The following is a 24,087-nucleotide window of genomic DNA, read 5'->3' as shown; positions in this document are numbered from 1 at the left end:
AAATATGAGAAGAATATGGAGAAACCTGAAACTAAAGAGATCTTTACAGGATGAGGAGTGGGGAGCAGACTGACCTGGGATCACCAGTTTAACCAGACTTTTGCTGGACAAAGACTGGGTTCACTGGCCTCTCCTCACATAGGTATATTGTAGTCATTATTGCCACTTACATATGTCTATTTTCCTGGTAAAGTCTGTATATCTAACCCATTTCATGTCACAGCACTGAATGGGGAATATGGGAAGCAGAGAGATAGGGGGAAAGGGAGAAGAGAAAGCTGGAGGAAAAACTTGAGTAGAAATGAATCCTGCTTCCCTCAGATCCATACCTGTACCAGGCCACTGAACTGTGCCACAACAAGCACGATGATATTCCCAACTGCAATTGTCAATAGCCAAGCTGCCTGGAGTACAGATTTCATGCTAGAGGGAGCCTGGGGATGACACAAGTTTGAAAGTAAACAAACTCCCTTCACTGCCCTCATGCCCCATGCATCCAGGAAACTTCTCCCACAAAAGCTTCCAAGTTAGAACTTCTCTTATTAAGTTCAGCTATCACATTGATTCAGAGGGTGTTAATAATGTAAACAGTAAGAATAAGATGAAGCTCCTAACTGAATATTTTTAAATTCATTATGTCATATAATCTTCATTACAACCCTAAGAGATAAGTTCTATTAGTATTCTTATACATTTAAAAAATAGCATTACAGACTGGGCGCAGTAGCTCAAGCCTGTAATCCTAGCACTTTGGGAGGCCAAGGTGGGCAGATCATCCAAGGTCAGGAGTTAGAGACCAGCCTGGCCAACATGGTGAAACCCTGTCTCTACTAAAAATACAAAAATTAGCCAGGAATGGTGGTGTGCGCCTATAATCCCAGCTACTCAAGAGGCCGAGGCAGGAGAATCGCTTGAAACGGGGAGGCAGATGGAGTCTCGCTCTGTCGCTCAGGCTGGAATGCAGTGAGCTGAGATCACGCCACTGCACTCCAGCCTGGGCAACAGCATTACAGAGATAGTAATTTACTTGCTCAAGGTTACACAATTGGTCATGCAGCCAAAATTTGAACATGGGAAATCTGACTCTGCAGCTCTTCATTTTAATCTTTAATCTCTTTCCTAGAACCCCAAAATCATAGACTCCCATGCTGCACTGTCATGACCTGAGGAGTCAAGATGTTCAGGTCATATATGTTCAGGGTCATAAATAAGGTATCCAAGGCCAAAAGAGATAACATACCTATTTAAGTCAGTGCTAGAATTAAAATTCACCACCCTTCAAGCAATGTCTCAATTTCTAACTTCTATTTGCAAAAACTTACCTGAGAATAAGAAAACTCAAGACCTGTGACAGAGAACATGACCTCCCCAGCTGTAACCAGGGCATATTGTGGTAGCTGCCATGCAATGGACATTTTGTTGGCTGGAATGTCTTCAATCTTCCAGGCCTGAAGACCCTGATTGGTGTTCTTAGGGAAAGAGAAAATGGAAATGGACTTGTCAGTAGTCTCAAGTAAATATTTCTAACTACAGCATTCTACGATCTTATATCCAACCTTTTTGTATTTTCATTCTTCTGCCACTTTTAGGAAATTGAGCATTTCTACACAATTCCAGCTTTTCAAAACTTCTTTTGGTAATATTATGCTCACTCGCCTAGATTCAGTCAGATATCATTATTGACAGACTTTATTATTATTATTATTATTATTATTATACTTTATGTTTTATGGTACATGTGCGCAATGTGACAGAGACTTTAAATGAGAGAATATTTTGATATTGCAGTTTGGATTTCCACCATTTTGCCCTATCAGGCATTTTGATCCTGGACAACATTTTAAACATAAAATGGCATCCGAATTACACAAACAAAATAAATTTTCAGAAAGCATTTTCTTGAGAAAAGTTTAATTTCTTATTCCACTTTCTATGTAAGTACAACTAAAGTGCTTTTAACATTTGCTATTTTGATTTTTAATTTACTGAAATTACTTTTATTGGAATGAATTATTCTCTTGATAACACATTGAAGTTTTACTAGTCAATTTTTAAAAATCCATATCAAATGCCACCTACTATTTTGATTTCTCTTCATTGACTTTTTTCTTTTTTGAGACAGGATCTTGCTCTGTCACCCAGGTTGAAGTGCAGCAGCACAATCACAGCTCACTATAGCCTCAAACTTCTGGGCTCAAGCAATCCTTCTGCCTCAGCCTCCCAAGTAGCTGGGACTACAAGTATATGCCACCATGCCTAGCTAACTTAAAAATTTGAAAATTTTTTGTAGAAATGGAGTGTCATGTTGACCAAGCTAGTCTTGAGCTCCTGGCTTCAAGCAACCCTCCTTCTTTGGCCTCCCAAATTGCTGGGGTTACAGGCACGAGCCACAGTGCCTGGCCCAAGCCATTATTTTTTAACTCAAAATTTACACATTCAAATTTTGTCACAAAGATGTGATTTTTCTGTAAAATTTTGGTTAAAAAGAGTTTTTTTCCAGGTGAAGTTTTTGTTAATATTACCAGATATATGTGATTCCACAATCAGCTTTTGTTTCTTTGGTCTAAAAGTACTTTAACTATATGTATGTTTTTAGCTATGGTTGGTTTTATGTAGATTATATCTACTAATATCTTTTATTACAAATGAAATAACATTTTTAAAATTATATGTATATTTATTAAAGGGGCTCAAAAAAAGAAAACGGAAGAAAAACTTTTATATATATGTATTAGTCCATTTTCACACTGCTATAAAGTACTGTCCAAGTACTTTATAAAGGGAAGAGATTTAATTGACTCACAATTCCACATGGCTGGGGAGGCCTCAGGAAACTTACAATCATGGTAGAAGGTGAAGGGGAAGCAAGCTTAGACCTTCTCACATGGTGGCAGGAGAGAGAAGAGTGAGGAGCAAAGGGGGAAGAGCCCCTTATAAAACCATCATATCTCATGAGAAGTCACTCACTATCACAAGAACAGGATCAGGGAAACCGCCTCCACGATCCAGTCACCTCCCACCAGGTCTCTCCCTAGACATGTGGGGATTATGGGGATTACAATTCAAGATGAGATTTGGGTGGGGACACAAGGCCTAACCATATGAATATATTTCTTGAAGTAAAACTATTATTAGGAATTAGGTATAATATCCAGATACATGAGACAAAAACAGCACAGTTAAAATATCACGGTCAAAAGTCCTTCAGATGAAAAGTCTTTGAAATCTAAATGCCCTTAATCCTCTGAATCAAATGGTTGTTGGATCTCAAATAGTAAGATAAAAGAATCTTCTTTTCCTTTAGTTGACAGTGTAAATAATACCTAGGCATCTGTTTGTATTTTCTCAGCATAAGAAGAGACTATGGCCAGAGCTTCTAAATCAAAGTCAGATACTTAAATGCTCATAGGCAGGTAATTAAGTAAATGAAAGAGGCTGCAAGGAAATGATGGGGCCTATGATGAACTGGACAGCACAGGTCCCATCTAAAGGGCACGGCCACTACAGCACTAGACAGTTGACACAGTATAATACCTGTTAGAAAATCTTCTGATTTTTTTCCCAAGAAATGTTAGTAATACAAATTCATAGGTGTAATCTCTTGAATTTATTGGCAATTAATTCTTTTGTTATTTTTGTCAGTACTGTGCATGCCAAACAAGACAGGACTATGAAAGAAATTGGGCCTCCAGAGCCCCAATTTATGGCCTCTACTCTAGATGCTTATTAGATCCTGGTATTCAGAAACAATACATATGGCCTCTATCTTGAATGGCATATGAGAGACAGAAGAAACAGAAAATGGAATAACACCAGGAACACAAGTATTATGGGCTGAATCATGTCCCCCAAAACTCATATGTTGAAGTCCTAAAACCAAGTACCTCAGAATATAAACTTATTGGGAAACAAGATTGTTATATACATAATTAGTAACATTGAAATAAGGTCATTAGGGTGGGTCTAATCCAATGACAGGTATCCTTATTAAAAAGGGGGTCAATTTGGACACAGTCAGACACATAGGAAGAACACCATGTGAAGATGAAGGCAGATATTAGGGTGATTCTTCTATATACCAAGGAATACCAAATATTTCCAGCAAATTGCCAGAAGCCATGGCAGAGGCATGGAACAGATTATTCACAGCCCTCAGAAGGAAGCAGTCCTACCAATACCTTCATCTCAGACTTCTAGCCACCAAAATTGTGAGACAATGAATTTCTATCCCATAAGCCACTCAGCTTGTGGTGCTTTGTCATAGCAGCCCTAGAAAATTAATAGAATTATAGCCAGGTGCAGTGGTTAATACCTGTAATCCAAGCACTTTGGGAGGTTGAGGCAGAAGAATCACTTGAGTCCAGGAGTTAGAGACTAGCTTGGTCAACATAGTGACCTCTTCTCTTTAAAAAAAACATGTTTGTAATTAATTCGGCATGGTAGCACATGCCCGTAGTCCCAGCTACTTGAAAGGCTGAGACAAAAGGATCACTTGAGCCCAGGAGTTCCAGGCTACAGTGAACTATGATTGCAGCACTGCACTGTATCATGGGCAACAGGTCGAGACCCTATTTCTTTGTTTTCTTTTTTTTTGAGACGGAGTCCCGCTCTGTCGCCCAGGCTGGAGTGCAGTGGCGGGATCTCAGCTCACTGCAAGCTCTGCCTCCCGGGTTCACGCCATTCTCCTGCCTCAGCCTCCCAAGTAGCTGGGACTACAGGCGCCCACCACCACGCCCTGCTAATTTTTTATATTTTTATTAGAGACGGGGTTTCACCGTGTTAGCCAGGATGGTCTTGATCTCCTGACCTCGTGATCCACCCGCCTCGGCCTCCCGAAGTGCTGGGATTATAGGCGTGAGCCACCGCGCCCGGCTAAGACCCTATTTCTAAAAAGAAGAAGAAGAAGGAGGAGGACAAGAAGGTGGAGGAGGAGGTTAATAGAATTAGGTTGGTTTAATATCTAAAAATCAATTGTTGTGATACACCGTATCCGTAAAATAAGGGACAAAACCACATTACCATCTCAATAAATGCAGGAAAAGCATTTGATAAAATTCAACCCCTGCTCATGGTAAAACAAACAAACAGAAAACTCTCCAACAGACTAGGAATAGCAAGGAACTTTCTCAATCTGACAGAGTATCTATGAAAAATACACAGATTACACCCTTAATGATAAAAGACTGAATGCTCTCCCCTTAAAAGTATGTCTGCTTTTACCACTTCTATTCAATATTGTACTAGAGGTTCCAGCCAGAGCAAGTGACAAGGAAAAGAAACAAAAAGCATCCAGATTGAAAATGAAAAAGTAAAGCTATCTCTATTTGCTAATGATAAGATCTTGTATGTAGAAAGTCTAAGGGATCCACTAAAAAAACCCATTAGCACTAATAAATGAGTTCAGCAAGATTGCACAATGCAAAATCAATATACAAAAGTCAACTGTATTTCTGTAATTTGCAATGGAAAATTTGAAAATGAAATTAAGAAAAGGATTCCATTAACCACAGCTTCAAAAAGAATAAAATAAGTAGGAATAAATTTAACAAAATAAATGTAAAATGTATACTCTGAAAATAACATGTGCTGTGCATGGCCGTTCATGCCTATAATCCTAGCTACTCAGGAGAATGAGCAGAGAGGATCGCTTGAGGCCAGAAGTTTAGAGACGAGCCTGGGAAACATAGCAAGACCCTGTCTCTAAAAAGGAACCTTAGTCTGGGCATGATGGCTCACACCTGTAATCCTAGCACTTTGGAAGGCCAAGGCAGGAGGATTACTTGAGGCCAGGAGTTTGAGATCATCATGGTCAACATAGCAAGACCTCAATCTCTACAAAAAATTAAAAAATTAACCAGGAGCAGTGGTACATGCCTGTAGTCCTAGCTATTCGGGAGGCTGAGGCAGGAGTGTCATTTGAGCCCAGGAGTTCAAGGCTACAGTGAGCTATGATAGTGCCACTGTGCTCCAGCCTGGGCCATAGAATGAGACCTCATGTCTAAATAAGATAAAATAAAATAAAATAAACTACAAAACATTGTTGAAAAAATTAAAGAAGACCTAAATAAATAGAAAGATATCTCATGTTCACTGATCAGAAGACTTAATATTGTTAATATGGCAATAGTATTCCCTAAAATGATCTTCAGACTCAATGCAATCCCTATCAAAATCCCAGCTGGCTTCTGATCTTAAGATGACCCTAAAATTCATGTGAAAATTCATGGGACCCAGAATGGGCAGATCAGTCTTAAAAAAGAAGAAGCCTGGAGACTCATACTCTCTGAATTCAAATCTTACTACGAAGCAACAGTAATCAAGACAGTGTGGTACTGGCACAAGGATAAACATACAGATCAATGAAATGGACTTAAGAGTCCAGAAAAATGCCTTTACATTTATGATCAATTGAATTTTGATAAAAATGTCAAGAACATTTAATAGGGGAAGAATAGTCTTTTCCAGAAATTGTCCTGGGACAACTAGATATACATATACAAAAGAATGAGGCTGGACCTTATACCATATACCATATACAAAATTTATCTCAAAATGAATTAACTATAAAACTCTTAGAAGAAAACATAGGCACAGATTCTTATGACTTTGGATTAGATATGACATCAAAAGCACAATCAACCAAAGAAAAAATAGATAAATTGAACTTCATCATAACTAAAAATTTTTCTGCTTCAACAGATACCATCAAGAAAGTTAAAAGACAACCTACTGAAAGTGAGATTTTGCAAATTATATATGATAACAGATATATCTAAAAATATATAAAGAATGCTTAAAACTAATAAAAAAATACAAATAACCAAATTAGAAATTAGGCAGAGGATCTGAAGAGACACTTCTTCAAAGAAAATACACAAATGACTGATAAAGACAAGAAAAAATGCTCCAAATCTTTAGCCATCAGGGGAATGGCAATGAAAACCACAATGAGATGTCATTTCACACCCACACTGAGTGGCTATAATAAAAAGACACAAAACAAGTGTTGGTGAAGATGTAGAAAAACTGCAACTCATATACGTGATTGGTGGAAATGTAAACAGTGCAGTCACTTTGGAAAAGTCCACAAATGGTTAAACATAGAGTCACCAGGTGACCCAGCAATTCCACTGCTAGTAACCTATCCAAAAGAAATGAAAACATATGTCCACATAAAACTTGTACATGAATGTTCATAACAGCATTATTCCCAAGAGTCAAACGGTAGAAACAATTCAAATGTACATCAATTGATAAATAAATAAAATGTATTATATCCATGCAATGGAATATTACCTTGCAATAAAAAGAAATAAAACACTGATACATGCTACAACATGGAAGAGCCTTGAAAAACATGCTAAGTGAAAGAAGCCAGACACAAAATGGCACATACTGTATGATTCCATTTATATGACATATCCAGAATAGAATTTACAGACAAAGTAGACTAGTGGTTTAAGAGGAAATGGGGAATGACTGCTAATGGGTATGTTATTTTTTGGGAGGGGTGATAAAAAGTGTTCCTAAATGGCACAAATCTGTGAATATAGTAAAAACCATTGAATATATATTATTGGATATATATTCCTTCTATATAATGAACACATATTAACATATATTGACTATACTAATATATTTAAAATCATTGGATACTTTAAGTGGGTGAATTTTATGGTATATCAATTATATCTCAATAAAGCTGTTATAAAAATGACACACCAAAGGGATCAAGTTAATTAAATTAATTAATTAGTAAAATAAATAGAACTTTGTAGATTGGATTCTCATCAAACCTCTAGAAATGTTTTCTCTTTTTCTTATTTACTATCTTTTAGTCTTTAATACAGTATGAATAGCAATGAAATAACAAGATTAAAGTCAAGATTGACATCAAAATTAAAATCAGAGTTACTCTGCCCTGACTGCTAGGACAATTGTTTTTGACAGATCACAGTTAACTGATCCCCAAACTTTGTGTAGGGATTGACATTATTATCAGTTTCAGTATTTCAGACTGTGACATGCTAGCAGATCAAATTTCCAGAGAGTGAGAAGATCTGCATATGAAGCCAGCCAAGAAGACATAAGTACTTTTTCATAAATAACTTGTTTGCTTGGAGACATAATGAGACTGGAGCAGGCCGTGGCATCTCACAGTGATGGCTCAAGATAAATTATGTCTCTCCTTCCCCAAGACCCTTTGCTTGTTGTTGATGTTATCTCTTAACAACCCCTACAGAGACAGTGGGCTTTCTAAAGTCACTGTAGAGCCAGGTGCGTTGACTCACGCTTGTAATCTCAGCACTTTGGGAGGCTGAGGCTGGTGGATCATCTGAGGTCAGGAGTTTGAGATCAGCCTGGCCAACATGGCAAAACCCCATCTCTACTAAAAATACAAAAATTAGCTGGGCATGGTGGTAGTGTATGCCTGTAATCCCAGACACTTGGGGAGGCTGAGGCAGAAGAATCACTTTAACCTGGGAGGCAGAGGTTGCAGTGAGTCGAGATGGTGCCACTGCACTCCAGCCTGGGCAACGAGAGCGAAACTCCGTCTCAAAAAAAAATAAAAATAAAAATAAATAAAGTCAATGTAGAACCTGTCATCTTATGCTAGAAATAAATATATGTGTCTGCTTTGCCACAGAGTCTTCTGTTTTGTTTTCTGCCCCTGCCTAGAGGATCCCAGGAGACATATATATATATGGAGAGAGGGTAAGGAGGTGGCTGTGAGCTACTTACATTAGTAATAACAAACAGATATGCTGCACCAAAGTCTAGAAGACCCAAATTCAGAGAAAAGTTCTTATCTTCTGTTCTACAGTGTACTGAGGGGTATCTGGAACAGGATGAATTTAGGTTAGAATAAATATCAAGGCTTAGAAAAGCATTCCCATCTCCAGGCGAAAGTGATCTCATCTCTCTACTGATGGTGAGGAAAGCAGTGAAGCCACTAATTATCTTTGAAGAGAAATGTTTCTTGGAGTAGGTTATTTTCATGCCAGGCTTCTGTCCCTGATTTGAGCTCTTTATTGCCTGTCAGGTATTTTCTAAAATATTCAACCTAAATAAAGAAGTTACAAATCATATTCTTTTGTTAACTTAAGTACCATGTGAATTTTCCTCATGCAAATCTTATGACTTAGTAGAACAGGCTATAACAGTGAACCTGAGAAGATAAGCTCTAAGTAATGAAGTGCCAGTGTAAGGTACCAAAGTACCTTCTTTAGTAGAAATGGAAACCAGTAAACTTTGAGAAACTCACAGAGACGGACTGTGTTAACTATACAGAGATGGGCTGTGTTAACTATATAGTGTGGTCTTCACGGCAATCGTGATCTCAACATATCTGTGCAGGAAAAAAGTGAGACTGAGGGAAGGAAGCAAGAGTTGGAAAAGATCAGTAGTGTGTCTATACTCAAAATTAGACCACATGCACCTAAGTTCCCCACCTATATACAAAGATAGCACTTAAAAAACAATTATTGAAAGTAAAATGTCCACAGGGGCAATGCACTTACTCTCCTCTTTGCACAGTTCTATAAGCAGACACACCATAGTCTTCACCAACATTGAGAGAGGTATCTGTACTCAGGGAGATGTTGACATCTTTATGCAAAGTGTTAACAAACCTGAGGGTAGAGATATTATTTACATATCAAACAAACAGTAACACCTGATAAAAGAGGTTAGGGGCCTTTTATGTTTCGGGTATAACTATATCCCCAGTGCCTAAGTGCCTAGAATAGTGGCTGGCACGTAAAAGGTACCTAATGTATATTGTTAACTAGACAAATGAATGAACCCACACGTAAAAAGTAATCCATAGTCTTAGCTGTCCCTAACTTTCTTTTTCTTGAACTTTTATCTGTCACATCCTCACCAGACCTCTAGCTAGACGGACACTATCACGATCATTCATGGAAATCTAAATTTCCTCAGTAATCCAGCTTAGGTGCATCTAATTTATTTCCCTTATAATGGTGGAATCTATCAACTGAGACTTTACTAAGAAAAATAAGATAATTATGCATATATAAAGATATGATAGTATTTACATAAAACTGATATCTTATCCTCTTATAAATGAAGTCCAACGTGACCTATGCAAAACTCAGACTCCCAGCCCAGAGTAGGTTGTTATAATTGTTTTGGAGTCTGCAGAAACTTTGGACCCTTCCAGAACCATCTTTCTATTTTTCTGAACCTGGCACCTAGATTGTCCTCTTAGGATGGGTTTTGGTACATTTCTATTTTGATAGTTTTTGATTTGGTCTCTGGCCCCAGTTTTTGATTTGGTCTCTGGTACCTAATGTATATTGTTAACTAGACAAATGAATGAACCCACACGTAAAAAGTAATCCATAGTCTTAGCTGTCCCTAACTTTCTTTTTCTTGAACTTTTATCTGTCATATCCTCACCAGACCTCTAGCTAGATGGACACTATCATGATCATTCATGGAAATCTGAATTTCCTCACTAATCCAGCTTAGGTGCATCTAATTTATTTCCCTTATAATGGTGGAATCTATCAACTGAGACTTTACTAAGAAAAATAAGATAATTATGCATATATAAAGATATGATAGTATTTACATAAAACTGATATCTTATCCTCTTATAAATGAAGTCCAATGTGACCTATGCAAAACTCAGACTCCCAGCCCAGAGTAGGTTGTTATAATTGTTTTGGAGTCTGCAGAAACTTTGGACCCTTCCAGAACCATCTTTCTATTTTTCTGAACCTGGCACCTAGATTGTCCTCTCAGGATGGGTTTTGGTACATTTCCATTTTGATAGTTTTTGATTTGGTCTCTGGCCCCAGGAATAAGAAGGACATTTCCCTCTAGAGTCCTGAATGTTGATTCGTAGACTTTAGATCATTCTACATTGACCTAGAAAATGCCCCTTCTGGGGGCCCATGGCTCTCTGACCTCACATTGTCTTATTTTGAGCTGTTTACTTTTTTTGAAGCATATTCAAAAGCAAGTTATTATGACTGTCCCACCCTTCAGTGAAATCCAGACTTTTCACTAAAAGTTCTCCACTAAAATGCTATTCTCAACAGCAACCACCTGACCTTGGTGGCCATAGACCTGTGTATCTGTCCATTTCATATCTAATACCGGCCACAGAGAACACATGTCCTAGTGGGTACTCCATCTCTGTAACTGTCCATCACCATTTGACAAGACCCTTCAGCCTTATCTGGATGCAAAACTAAGTCTTTTGACTCCAAATGTGTGCTATACCATGATGCCTCTATAGGCTTAAAATAAAAACTATACTTTAAAAGATATATATTCAACTATCAAAAATGAAGGGAGGATTATTTTCTCTCTTCCACATTTCTCTCTGGCGATCACAAAGAGAAAAGTACTCAGTTATTTTCCTGAGAGCAAGATAAATAGATAAAATTCAGCAGAAAGGATTTATGCCCCAGAGTACAGGGGGCATACACAGATAGAGACATCTTTGAACCCCACATGAGAAAAGAAGCCTATCTGCCTCTCACTGCCCTAGAAAATGCCTTTTGACACCAGTGCCCCTGGCATTCTAGGAGAGGGAATTCCTGTTCAGAACAAGTAGAATGCAGCCCTAAAGATGAGAAGAGATCCAAGATTCAAGAAAACAGAGTGGCCTGGAATCTCATTGACATTCAAACCTCACGGTTGTCATCCCATTGGTTGTTTTGCTTTCTGTATCCTTTACCTGCAACAGAGGAAAGTAAAAATCAGTAACAGCTGATGAAATAAGACCTATACTCAGAAAATTTGATCATCGGGCAGATCCTTGGTAAGATGTTGATGAGACAGTCATATTACTTTGAGATGACAACTTAAAACACAGGCAATTCCTCAACTTACCATCATGCTGGAGATACTGTTCCCATCTTCACGAATGACAAGACTGTACCAGTTCTTTTCCTGCACAGAATGCTCAGTGTAGAGAGACAAATTGTGATATTTCAGGTGGAAGTGAAAATCCTGGCTTTTTGTTTTCAGGTGCAGTTTGGAATAGTGTGGTGTTTTCTGTAAAATGAAGAACATAAAATGAAGGTCACATACACCTTTTACTCCATATTGGACATCACGATGTAGCATCTCAGGGTAGGTGACCTCATCAGACACTTTCTTTTTTTTTTTTTTTTTATTTATTTATTTATTTTTTTTTTCTTTTATTATTATTATTATTATTATTATACTTTAGGTTTTATGGTACATGTGCGCAATGTGCAGGTAAGTTCAACCTAGTAATTCCTTTCTTTAACCTAGCCATTTTATTTCTTAGAATCTATCCTAAGAAATAATCAGAGGCATGCATAAATATTTATGAATAAGAATGTTCATTATAGGATTATGTATAATAATAAAAACTGAATACCTATGTGGAAATGTCTAAATAAACTATGGTATATCTATAGAATGGAATATTATACGCCCATTAAAATCATGTGCTCAAAGATTATCTGAAGACATGGGAAGATGCTTATGATACAATTAACGTTAAGGAAAAATCAAGATCAATATAGCATACAGAGTTTCTAATTCATTCAGGTATACACCTCACCTGAAAGGATTTGATGGACTCTATTAACAGAGAATTGTTTTCATTTCCCACCACTGTCACCTTCACCTCATCATCTGCCAGATTCAAGACTTGTAGGAAAACCTCCTGGGGACCTGACTGGGCTGGGGCCATTTCCTTAGAGCAAAGAACACATGTCAGAATCACCAACAAATAATCCTTCAGATACAATGGCAACACATATCTCAGTTGTTTCTGACAGCCTAGTCCACTAGCCAAGTAGACATAGTTTTCTCTCTCTGAAAAATATTTGGCTTAGAAAACTCTAAAGGCAGCTTGGAGAGGGAAACATCAGCTCATTGTAGCAAGTACCAATGCCAGCTTACAAACTCGATGCTTTTTGACTCAGCTGTGGCCTCATCTGTAATAGTGGCTATTCAATCTGCCAAAAGGTTTTTACTTGAGTATCTAGAAAGGCATCACATAAGCCTGTGTTCCCTAAGGAGATGGCTATCTTGGATATTAGTGTTTGAGAATTCCCTGAAAATACATTCTGAGTCACTCAGGTGGGAGGTGGGCCTCATTTTGCAATGCTGTTTTACCCCTGTATCTACTTATTTATCACAAATACTTATGATGCACCTTTTATAAAACAGGTACTGTGCTAGGTCCCAGGGAATCATGATTGAACAAGTCAAAAGAGCAAATAAGAAAGATATGATCCTGCCCTCATAGAGCTTAAGAATTACTGAACTCACATTTATTTTTATCTCTACAGCTGCTGCAACTGCAAATGCCAGGCACACTAGGATCATACCAACAGCCATTTTCCTAAGTGATCTGTGGTGGAAAGGAGAAACAATTATATCTAAACTTTAGACTCTAAAGGATGAAATCCAAACTCTGTAGCCTATTATTAAAGACTGCATTAGGCTGTTCTTGCATTGCTATAAAGAAATACCTGAGACTGGGTAATTTATAAAGAAAAGAAGTTTAATTGGCTTATGGTTCTGCAGCTTTACAGGAAGCACAGTGCTGGCATCTTCCCAGCTTCTGGTGAAACCTCGAGGAGCTTTCAATCATGGGAGAAGCCAAAGGTGGAATAGGCATGTCACATAGTGAAAGCAGAAGCAAGCGAGGAGGTGGGAGGTGCCACACACTTTTAAATGACCAGATCTTGTGAGAACTCATTCACTATCATGAGGATAGCACCACAGAATGGTGCTAAACCCTTCATGAGAATTCACTCCCATGATCCAATCATGTCCCACCAGGCCCCACCTTTATCACTGGGAATTACATTTCAAAATGATATTTTGGCAGGGACAAATATTCAAACTATATCATTCCATTTCTAGCCCCCCAAAAATCTCATGTCCTTCTCATGTTGCAAAATACAATTATACCTTCCCAACAGTCCCCCAAATTTTAACTCATTCCAGCACAAACTCAATCAAAAGTTTCAAGTCCAAAGTCTCATTTGAAATAAGTCAAGTCCCTTCCACCCATGAGCCTATAAAATCAAAACAACTTATTGACTCCCCAAATAAAATGGGGGTATAGGCACTGGGTAAACATTCCCATTCCAAAAGGGAGAAACTGGCCAAAACAAATGGGCTACAGGCCCCAGGCAAGTCTGAAACCCAGCAGGGCAGTTATTAAATCTTAAAGTTCCAGAATAATCTCCTTTGACTCCATGTCCCACATTCAGGGCACACCAGTACAAGGGGTGGGCTCCCAAGGACTTGGATAGCTCCACCCCTGTGGCTTTGCAGAGTTCAGCCCCTGTGGCTGCTCTCACAGGTTGTTGAGTGCCTGTGGTTTTCCAGGCCCAGGGTGCAAGCTGCCAGTGGGTCTATCATTCTGGGGTCTGGAGGATGGTGTTCCCCTTCTCACAGCTCCACTAGGCAGTGTCCTTGTGGGGACTCTGTGTGGGGGCTCCAACCCCACATTTTACCTCCACACTGCCCTAGTAGAGGTACTCTCTGGGGGCTCCACCCCTGCAGCAGGTTTCTGCGTGAACACCCACACTTTCTCATACAGCCTCTGAAATCTAGGTGAAGGGTGCCAAGCATTCTTCATTCTTGCACTCTGTATGCCTGCAGGCTTAACACCATGTAGAAGCCACCAAGGTTTATGGCTTGTACCCTCTGGGGAAACAGGCATGTCACATGGTGAAAGCAGGAGCAAGTGAAGGGTAGGGAGATACTACATGCTTTTAAATGGTCAGATCTCACTAGAACTCACTATCATGAGGACAGCACCAATGGGATAGCACTAAACCATTCATGAGGAATTCATCCCCATGATCCAACTACCTCCCACCAGACCCCACCTCCAACATCCAACATTGGGGATTACATTTCAGCATGAGATTTGAGTGGGTACAAATATTCAAACTATATCAAAGACTTTTCCTGATTTGATCCCAATTACTTTTCTTTTTTAAATCCATGTTTCCATGACCAATTACTTTTCAAGGGATTTCCTAGAACTCCCCTTCCTACATTCTTCCTTCTTCTTGTTCTTGAGTCACATTGAACTGCTCTTCTCTGTGATACACCACATTTACCCACCTCCATCTTTGCTTATGATGGTTTTTCTATTTGCTTTGTCATAATACCAAAAATAATGGCAATACAACCAGGTTTATTGAACAAATACCATATGCCAAGTGCCGTACATGCTTTACCTCACATTCCTCTGCAGAAATCTGTTGGCCTTGGCAGGGGAGGGACTTTTTCTTTTCTATATCTCCTTGGCACTTGATCTTCCCTTCTTAGGACACTTATTTTACCTGTGTAGTAGTTGTATTTTATATATATATACTCTAGCCCCTTTACTAAGTAATAAACTCTTTGAGGGAAATGTGGTTTTTTTGTTTTTTTTTTTGCTTGATTTATATTTTCATGACACTTGGTCCTAAACTTCCCAACATCTGCTCAATGAACAAATGACAAAGGGCCATTTTCATTTGGTAAAGTGGTCATCAAAATGAAATTGCTATTAAATCAAGAATGAAAGAAGGCTTGAAACCTTCTTTTGCGAAACTCTAAAAAAGACTAATCCTTCTATTTAGAAAAAATTTCAGGCAGTAATTGGGAATAATTCAGTCCTCAGTCCTTCTAGGTTCCCCATTTGTTTCGTAGGGACAAAGGAGATTTAAAGGGATTAGTAGTCATCAAAGGCCTTGAGTTTCTTTGAAGAGACAACATTCAAGAACAAAGAAGAAAGTTGGTTTAGGAGCTAAATTTCACATATTTTTGGTTTGGCATGAAACCTAGACCTGCCCCTTCAACATTACACAGTTAAGTCCACAGTAATGGCTTCGACTCTCATTAATTATATCTAATTCTCATTTTTCAGGGTCAATAGGCACTTAGTCTAACATGGAAAAATAGAAGCAGATAGATGATAAACCAAAACCAATCATCACTAAGAAAAATACTGACATTGAATCTTTATCAAACTGGGCAAAGACTGAGTCAATTTGGAGTAATCCATACAGACATAGTGAACACTTACGAGAAGTTAATTCCACACTTGGAGACCAGACGATAAATGACAAAGTCAAACAACGGGATGAAGATAAGAACCAGAAGGGGATTTAGAACCTGTAACACCATGACAAAAAGGATTAGCTACAAATATTCTCCTATTATGAGTGTGAGCACTGCACTCATTTGCTTGTGTATACTCTGTCTCACATCTACACACACTTTTGTCATTGTAAGTACAGAATGACTCCACATTCCTCAGTCCATTTACACCCAAGACCCTATTTCCCTTGCACAGCATTTTAGCTTTCAAATATCCCAAGGGACAAGTTTCACTCTGAGCCTGTCTTTCTGCCAGTCTTATTGTGAGCTCTTTCCTCTCATGACTTCATTGCTCACAAAATAAGCCTTACAATTTCTTTTACAAGATTTTCATTATACTATCTTGACTTGGAAAAAAATCCAATGCTTATACTTTACCTGTGGCAAGCTAAGTACTTAACAGGATATGTGAAGGAGAAGGGTGGGGCTTAAAGAGAATGTTTTCATGTTGAAGCTTGGCCCTTATCAGTGTACAAGGAGAAAAGCATCAAATTATGGTTGTTAATCCTAATACTGCAGGTGGAGGCACAGATAAGGAAACAAGTAAGTCCCCATGGCTATAGAAGAGTCACATACCTGCATCTGGTCCGGCTGAAGCACAAAAAACCCCTGAAACATTTTAACAAATTAATTTAGATGATGTCTGAAGAAAAGAAAAAAAATTGTTGGCCTAGATCAATAATTTTGCTAGTTAGCAAGTGAGAAACATATGAGAGAAAATTCATCAGGCCTTTGGTTCAGGGCCACTATTTTGCTGTTAAGATTATTTGGGGGATGGGAACAGACTTGGGAAAGCTTCTGGTTATGTTTGCCAGGCAGATGGGCCTAAGGGAGAAATTCTTTTCTATGTATTATGCTTTCCTTAACTTGAAAGAGAATAGAATCAGTGCATTTTTATTGATCTCAGCAACTGCAGTTCTAGGTTGTAATAATATGAAGGGCAAGACATCATGGTTAGGGTGAAGACTCCCCCTGACACATAGTGTTTCCAAAGTTGTTCTCCAGAGGGTCAACAAGAAGACCACCATGGTAAATAAGAGACAGCCAGAGGAAGGGAAAAGGTAAAATTATATTTTGCAGGCTCCAAATAGACTGACTAATAAGACCCTGGTATCATTCTACTCTGTCTTTCAAAAACTGAGAAGATAGAAAAATAATACACTAATCTAGGAAAAGAACAATTGAGAGCAGAGATGGTACCTTATTTGAGTGGGCTAAAGAATGGAGTTTGGAAAAAGAGAAAATAATATGTATAACCTTCTCATTCTTTCCATATCCATACATACAAAATATTCCATTTCCCACAGGTCCCCTGCTGTGATCCTTGTTGAAGAGATAGACCAATTGTGTAGTAGTGCCACTCAAACCTGTCCCTGCTGTGCTCTGGGATAGGCTTAGACAGAAGAAAATCATTATCCCAGGTTATGCATCACTTCATTTGCTAGCCTCTCAATACTTCCTCGTATACATTGAAACTTTCTCATCCTTATGTTTCTGATTTCTAAAGAGAAGATTCTGGTTTTTATTTCTAAACTAGCTTTCTTTATCTTTGCCTACACGGTACCTTCAGGCTAAAAGCACTTCTCTGAAGATCTTGTTTGTTTTCAGGCAAAACCACAAAGAAATTAATTTTTTCCCAATATGGATGATGAAGAAAATAATAGACTTCTCTGGAAAATCTCTTCTACTCACCAAATTCCCATTCATCCTGATGGCTTGCAAAGTCCATCGTGAACCCTAGGGCAAACAGATCCTGTTATGAGAAATCCCTTTCCTGTGAGAGGGAAATGGCTGTAAGGAGCGGTAATGTCCAAAAGAACTATTCTTACCTGCTGATCCAAAAGAGCCCAGAACATGGGCAATGGGATATAAAGGAATAGTACCCTGGTCAGTGCCTTTACATCCATAATGAGCTGCTTCTGCAAAAAGGAGGAAGAATGGGCAGAAATGCTAGAAGTTCTGTACATGGCTTTCTTGCTTAAAGTAGAAGTGTCCAAAAAACAGTAGACAGGAGGTTGAATGCAGTAGGATAGAATTATTTTGAACATTAGGAAAGACTCTATCAAGCCATAAGATGTTTCTGCATTTCCAACTTACTGGATATTTCTCAGCTGCCCAGTCTAGCCAGTGCTGTCGCTTTGAAATGTCTCCAGAACGGTTCTTGAAACGATTGGAAATAGCAAACTAGGGCAGAGCATAGACATCATGGGAGAGACAAAGAGAAAAACATCCTCTGCCTTTTCCAACTTATTATACCTTCCTTCAAACACCATACTTTTAGTGACTTATTCCAACTCTTTGACCTAATCAGGCATTGAATTTCAGAATATTTCTGATATAATTTTATCTATCACTTTAAGAAAGAACTTGCCATTCAAAATAAAAAATAACAACAAAAAAAGAAAAAATGTTATCTGTCTATATATAATTACGTTTCAGAAGATTTTTGCCAACTTAAAAAGATGATTACTTTTTTTAACTTAATGGTTAAGTAGAGGCATAAGAAGAAGACTGGTTAATCTCAGCTTGTTAAAAAACATGAAATAGAACAGAGGTCATTGAGAAAAATGTATGCCCATGTTTGAAGGCCCATATTCTCAGCATAGCATCTCTTTCTTTTGATTGAAAAAGGCAAGAAAACAATTTATGGACTTACCCAGATACATTTGAAAACTTGAGCCACTATGTTTCCTTCAGGGGGTGGTTTATTGTATATTTTGCTTCCCATTGCAAACACAACTGCAGTTGATACACAAACAAGGTTCTTAGCTTCTCATTTATTAGGTTGGTGCAAAGGTTATTGCAGTTTTGCCATTACTTTCAATGGCAAAAACTGCAATAACTTTTGCACCAACCTAAATAGCACATTCAGTATATCAGCACTAAGGACACGCTGCTGAACTGTGGGAGTGGCTGGCAAATCTCATAAAGAGGGAACTGACTTACATTTCCTGACTTTTGGAGTTATCAAAATTGCAGGAGCCAAGAGAAGATAAAATGGTATGTTGTTAAGAGAGATATCTATTGAGACTTTCATGTAATCACAGAAGTGGAAGTCATCTTTGACTTCTTACTCTTCTTTCTCCATCTCCATATCTGAAATGTTACCAAGTTTTATTGGTCTTCTTTCTTTAATGTATTGCTTATTTGCCCCCTCTTTCACTTTACTACTGCTACCACTCTTGTTCAGGACTTCACAACTTGTACTTTGGATTATTAAAATGGCCACCAACTAGTTTCTCATTCCCTAGTCTCTTCCTTCTTTAATCTGATGCCAAATGTTTCTTTCCAGGATCTATTAATACTTAACTGACCCAAACTCCTGACATGAAAGACCTTCCCAAATTCATTGTTATCCTAATGGTTATTGTTATCCCTACCATCTATTTGAAGGTTTATCACATGTAACTTGTTAAGCATTTTACATACATTAACTGATTTAGCTTGACAAAATATGTACCACTACCTCTATTTTATACATGAAGGAATATTAAGGAAATTAAGCACCTTGTACAAGATTACACTGCTAGAAGACACCAGAACTGGACTTTTGACCTGAGGCTTGACTGACTCAAAAATCCATGTATTTAATCCTTATAATGCATCTCACTCACTAATTCTTACACCACATACTGTACTAGACACTACTGGTAACACAGGTGAAAAAAACAAGGTCCCTGTCCTCAAAGGAGTTCACCTCAACCTGCAGTTTCCCACTTTATATTTCACCAATCTTTTTGAGATACCCTATGCTGTAACCACTATTCATCATTTCTACAAACACTTCTATTCTATACTATTTCTGTTCTTGAGCTCATTCTGTTTCTTTCAGCCCATATCTCTGTCCTTTAACCACATCTCCACAGCTAATTGTAAGGGAATTTCATTTCTTTAATTTTCCTTTTATTTTCCAAATTAACAATGAGCTGGTATTACCTTTGTAGTTATAAAATAGTGTTTTTTTTTCAATTTCATTCAATTAAAATCAGTAGAAAAACTCCATCTTGGTTCCCTCCCAGATGCACTTTCCTCCTTAACAGATTTCTCAGCTTCAGCGTGATGCGCCTCTAGTAGATCCTCTGCTAAAGATGATTTTCTCAGTGACCAGTAGCATTTTCCAGTATCCTTACACATCAGAATGCACAAATCAGTTTACTTTTCTCTCCCATCACTTTTCAATATCTCCATTCCTCTCATTCAGATTCACTCTACCACTTTTTCTCATTTATCCTCTCAATTTCCCCAAAGCTTCTCCAAATAGCATCCTTTATCTATAACATCCTTCTCGTGGTTGATAGAAAAAATAGTTCAGTGGAGGAATGCTAACCCTGAGAGTCAAGTGGGCAGATAAAAAAGTACCTAGATGGCTGGGCGCAGTGGCTCACACCCGTAAACTTAGCAGTTTGGAAGCTTAAGGCGGATGGATTACAGGGTCGAGAGATCGAGCTGACCAACCTGGCCAACATGGTGAAACCCCGTCTCTGCTAAAAATACAAAAATTAGCTGGGCGTGGTGGCGCGCACCTGTAGTCTCAGCTACTTAGGCGCTAAGGCAGGAGAATCACTTGAACCTCGGAGGCGGAGGTTGCAGGGAGCTGAGATTGCGCCACCACACTCCAGCCTGCTGATACAGCGAGACTCTGTCTCCAAAAATAAAAAAAAAAAAAAGAGATACCCAGACAAGAGGAAAATTTTGGGTAGGAAATAAACTGCTCCTGAAACTAAGAATGATCCTAGAAAGAGGCTGGACACCTCAGGAATGCTGGTTGCAATAGTGACAGTGGAGTGATAATAGGAAGACTTATGTAATCAACTAAAGTCATACTTACATGTCAAAGACACTTAACTAAAGAAGATGAGTATAAACCTTGAATTTCTCTACTATCTACTCCTTCTAGTAGATGATGTTGCCTCTTACTTCACAAAGAAAATGGAAACCTTCAAATGGAAACTCCTTCAACTCTCTGCCACCAAATCTATTAATTCTTGTATCCACACTCATCCTGTCCTCCCTCCAGGTAGGTGAAGGTGATATTACTCCTCCTATCCAAAGCTAATTTGTTCATATGTTTTTTCATACTGATTATACTGTCTTTATCTTGTCTCTTCAACCTCTTTCTCCACTGGATTATTCCTAATAATATTCACACATGCTCAATATCCTCTCTTGAATCCATGTCACCTTCCAACTATAAATACTATTTCACTTTCTGACTGATCGTGACAAGAGACAGACAAATTCCTAGGCAGACACGGACGGGTCCCAGTGAAACCCGACCTTCAAGCCAAAGACAGTTTAAAGTCTGAAAACCGAGTTGCCGGTTCCTGATAGAGTCCACGGCCTGAGTGAGAACTTCTATCTCCGTCTTATCCTCTCTCTCCATTGGTTCCTTTTGGATGATTCCTTTTAACCAATCAAGTGGTACTTTTTCCAAACCCACCCATGGACCAATCAGCATGCACTCCCCCAATCAAAGCCCATAAAAAACCCACACTAAGCCTCACAGACGGCTACCTACTTCGGGTCCCCTCTAGGAGCTCAGAGCTTTCCTTCTGCCACTCAATAAAATTCTTCTCTGCTTTACTCACTCTCTGGTGTCCACACACCCCATTCCTCTTTGTCATGGGACAAGAACCCGGAACTTGCTGAGCTGTGGGTGGTGGGAATGAAAGGGCTGTGATACCCCTGGGCAGCTCGCCAAGCTATGGGCAGCGGGAATAAAAGAGCCGTAACACGCTCCCGCTGGCTAGACTACAGGAGAGAGTTGTAACATGCTCCTGCTCGTTGAACTATAGGAGTGAACAGCTGTAACATTTCTGGGGGCTCAGACCTCAGGACTCCCTGAGCAGGAGCTGTAACACCTCTTAGGGCTCTGCAATTGCTAGCATCTCCGAGTTTTTGGGTGCCACCGTGTTCCCCTTGTCTAGATGCCGCACCCAACACAGAAGCTGCTCGCTACATGCCCAGTCCAGTCGTAGGCTGAGCGAGCCCAGTGGGCCAGAGCAAGGCCCAGACAGAGGCGGCAGTGGCCACAGAGATTTCTGGCTGACAAAGCAGCACCGAAGGAATCCTGTAACATTTACTTCTCAGTCTCCTCCAATCAGTCTTCAGCCTCCACCATTTACCATAACTGATCTAATCATATCAGTGACCTCCTTGTTGCTGTATTTAATAGACATCTGTCACCCTTATCTTAATCTCCCACTCAGGAACATTTATCACTCTGAATGAATCTCTTCTTGAAATCTCTTGGTATCCAAGATAACACTATTACCACTTTGGCCATTCCTTCTTAGTCTCGTTTGTGGGCTTTTCCTCTTTGCCTGTTTTTAAATCCTGGCATTTCTTGAAGTTTGAACCTACCCCCCCACCCCACTTTTTTTTTTAACCTTACTCTTACTAGCTTTTAGTTATCTATCTTCATTTCATGGTTTATTGCTACCCATATACTAATGACTCCAGATCTATATCTGCAGTGTAAACATTTCTTCTAAGCTCTAATCCTGTATTTCCAAATAACTGTTTGGTAACTCCAATTAAATATTCCAAGAACATATAAAATGCAACATGTTCAAAACTAAATTTATCAACATTGCCCCAAACTGGCTTTTCCTCACTATCTCAGTTAATAACCCCACTACCTACCCAGTTGTTCAAGGTCCAGAACACTACATTAAACCTTGACTTATCTTCTCCCTCACTTAACATATCTAATCATTCTAAGGTTTGTTAATTCAACCAGTGCCAGATTAGGGTAAACTGAGTGAAGCACTCATCTCAAGCACTAAATTTAAGCAAGTATCAAAAAATTCGGTAATCAAAATAAATATTATCCTTGCCTCACTCCAACACAATCCTTTCTCTACATTATAGAAACATCATTGAAAAATTAAAATCTAGCAATTATTCCTCTGTTAAAATGTTTTTAGAGTTCCCCACTCTCCCTCACAATAAAGTTCTAATTTCTTTTTGGTTTAAATTGTGGGGTGGTGGGGGGGGGAGGGATAGCATTGGGAGATATACCTAATGCTAGATGATGAGTTAGTGGGTGCAGTGCGCCAGCATGGCACATGTATACATATGTAACTAACCTGCACATTGCACACATGTACCCTAAAACCTAAAGTATGATAATAATAAATTAAAAATAAAAATAAAAATAAATAAATAAATAAATAAAGGCCCTTCGTTATCTGGTTTCTGGCAGTTTCTCCTCTTTATCATTCTTTTTTATTCTTTAGGTAATCTGAATGCCTTTAAAACCTTTAAACATGTCATGCTATTTCTCAGCCTCTTGTCTTACAGCTACTGTAACCTCTTTCTGCATCACTTATAATTTCTTTATTGATTAATTGCTGTTTGGCCCTTAGGTCTCACCTTAAATGTCATTTCTTTAGGCAAACTTTTTACAACCCCCAAAGTATTATTTATTTATTTATTATTTTATTCATTTATTTATTTTTGAGACAGGGGCTTGCTCTGTTGCCCAGGCTGAAGTGCAGTGGCACAATCATGGCTCATTGCAGCCTTGACCTTCTGGGCTCAAGCAATCCTCCCATCTCAGCCTCCCAAATAGTTGGGATCATAGGTGTGCGCCATCATACTCGGCTAATTTTTAAATGTTTGTATAGATGGAGTCATGCTATGTTGTCTAGGATGGTCTCAAACTCCTGAGCTCACACAATCCTCCTGTCTCGGCCTCCCAAAGTGCTGGGATTACAGGTGTGAGCCACTATGCCTGGTCCTTCAAGGTCTTAATTAAACATTGCTTCTATGCATTCCCATAGCTCTCTCTGTACTTTCCTAGATCATACTATATTGATCTGGGAAATACTGATCATATTATATTGTAAATTCTTTTTATTTGTTTGTCTTCCTCTCCCTACTGAACTATATAAGTTCTTTGGGAACATGAATGCTCTAGGTATCTAATTCACCAATGTGATCCCAATACCTAGC

General features: G+C 38.7%; 1 protein-coding gene across 3 annotated transcripts in view; it reads right to left on the bottom strand.

Annotated features, from left to right (window-relative positions):
* The window catches only part of SLC15A2 (solute carrier family 15 member 2), a 50,572-nt gene that overhangs the window by 3,079 nt on the left and 23,406 nt on the right, over nt 1–24,087 (bottom strand). For all 3 annotated transcript variants that reach the window (XM_054481087.2, XM_054481086.2, XM_054481088.2), the window contains 14 exons: nt 18,785–18,867; nt 18,226–18,312; nt 17,958–18,047; nt 17,821–17,865; nt 16,705–16,737; nt 16,055–16,143; nt 13,288–13,369; nt 12,572–12,706; nt 11,869–12,033; nt 11,667–11,713; nt 9,522–9,632; nt 8,743–8,839; nt 1,323–1,469; nt 330–434 (listed from right to left, as the gene is read on the bottom strand). In XM_054481087.2, the coding sequence (XP_054337062.1) occupies nt 330–434; nt 1,323–1,469; nt 8,743–8,839; nt 9,522–9,632; nt 11,667–11,713; nt 11,869–12,033; nt 12,572–12,706; nt 13,288–13,369; nt 16,055–16,143; nt 16,705–16,737; nt 17,821–17,865; nt 17,958–18,047; nt 18,226–18,312; nt 18,785–18,867 (1,316 nt within the window). The remainder of the gene's footprint in view (nt 1–329; nt 435–1,322; nt 1,470–8,742; nt 8,840–9,521; nt 9,633–11,666; nt 11,714–11,868; nt 12,034–12,571; nt 12,707–13,287; nt 13,370–16,054; nt 16,144–16,704; nt 16,738–17,820; nt 17,866–17,957; nt 18,048–18,225; nt 18,313–18,784; nt 18,868–24,087) is intronic.

This window comes from Pongo pygmaeus, chromosome 2 (assembly GCF_028885625.2).
Source record: "Pongo pygmaeus isolate AG05252 chromosome 2, NHGRI_mPonPyg2-v2.0_pri, whole genome shotgun sequence".
Classification (NCBI taxonomy): domain Eukaryota; kingdom Metazoa; phylum Chordata; class Mammalia; order Primates; family Hominidae; genus Pongo; species Pongo pygmaeus.
This window is presented reverse-complemented; position numbering and strand designations above follow the sequence as displayed.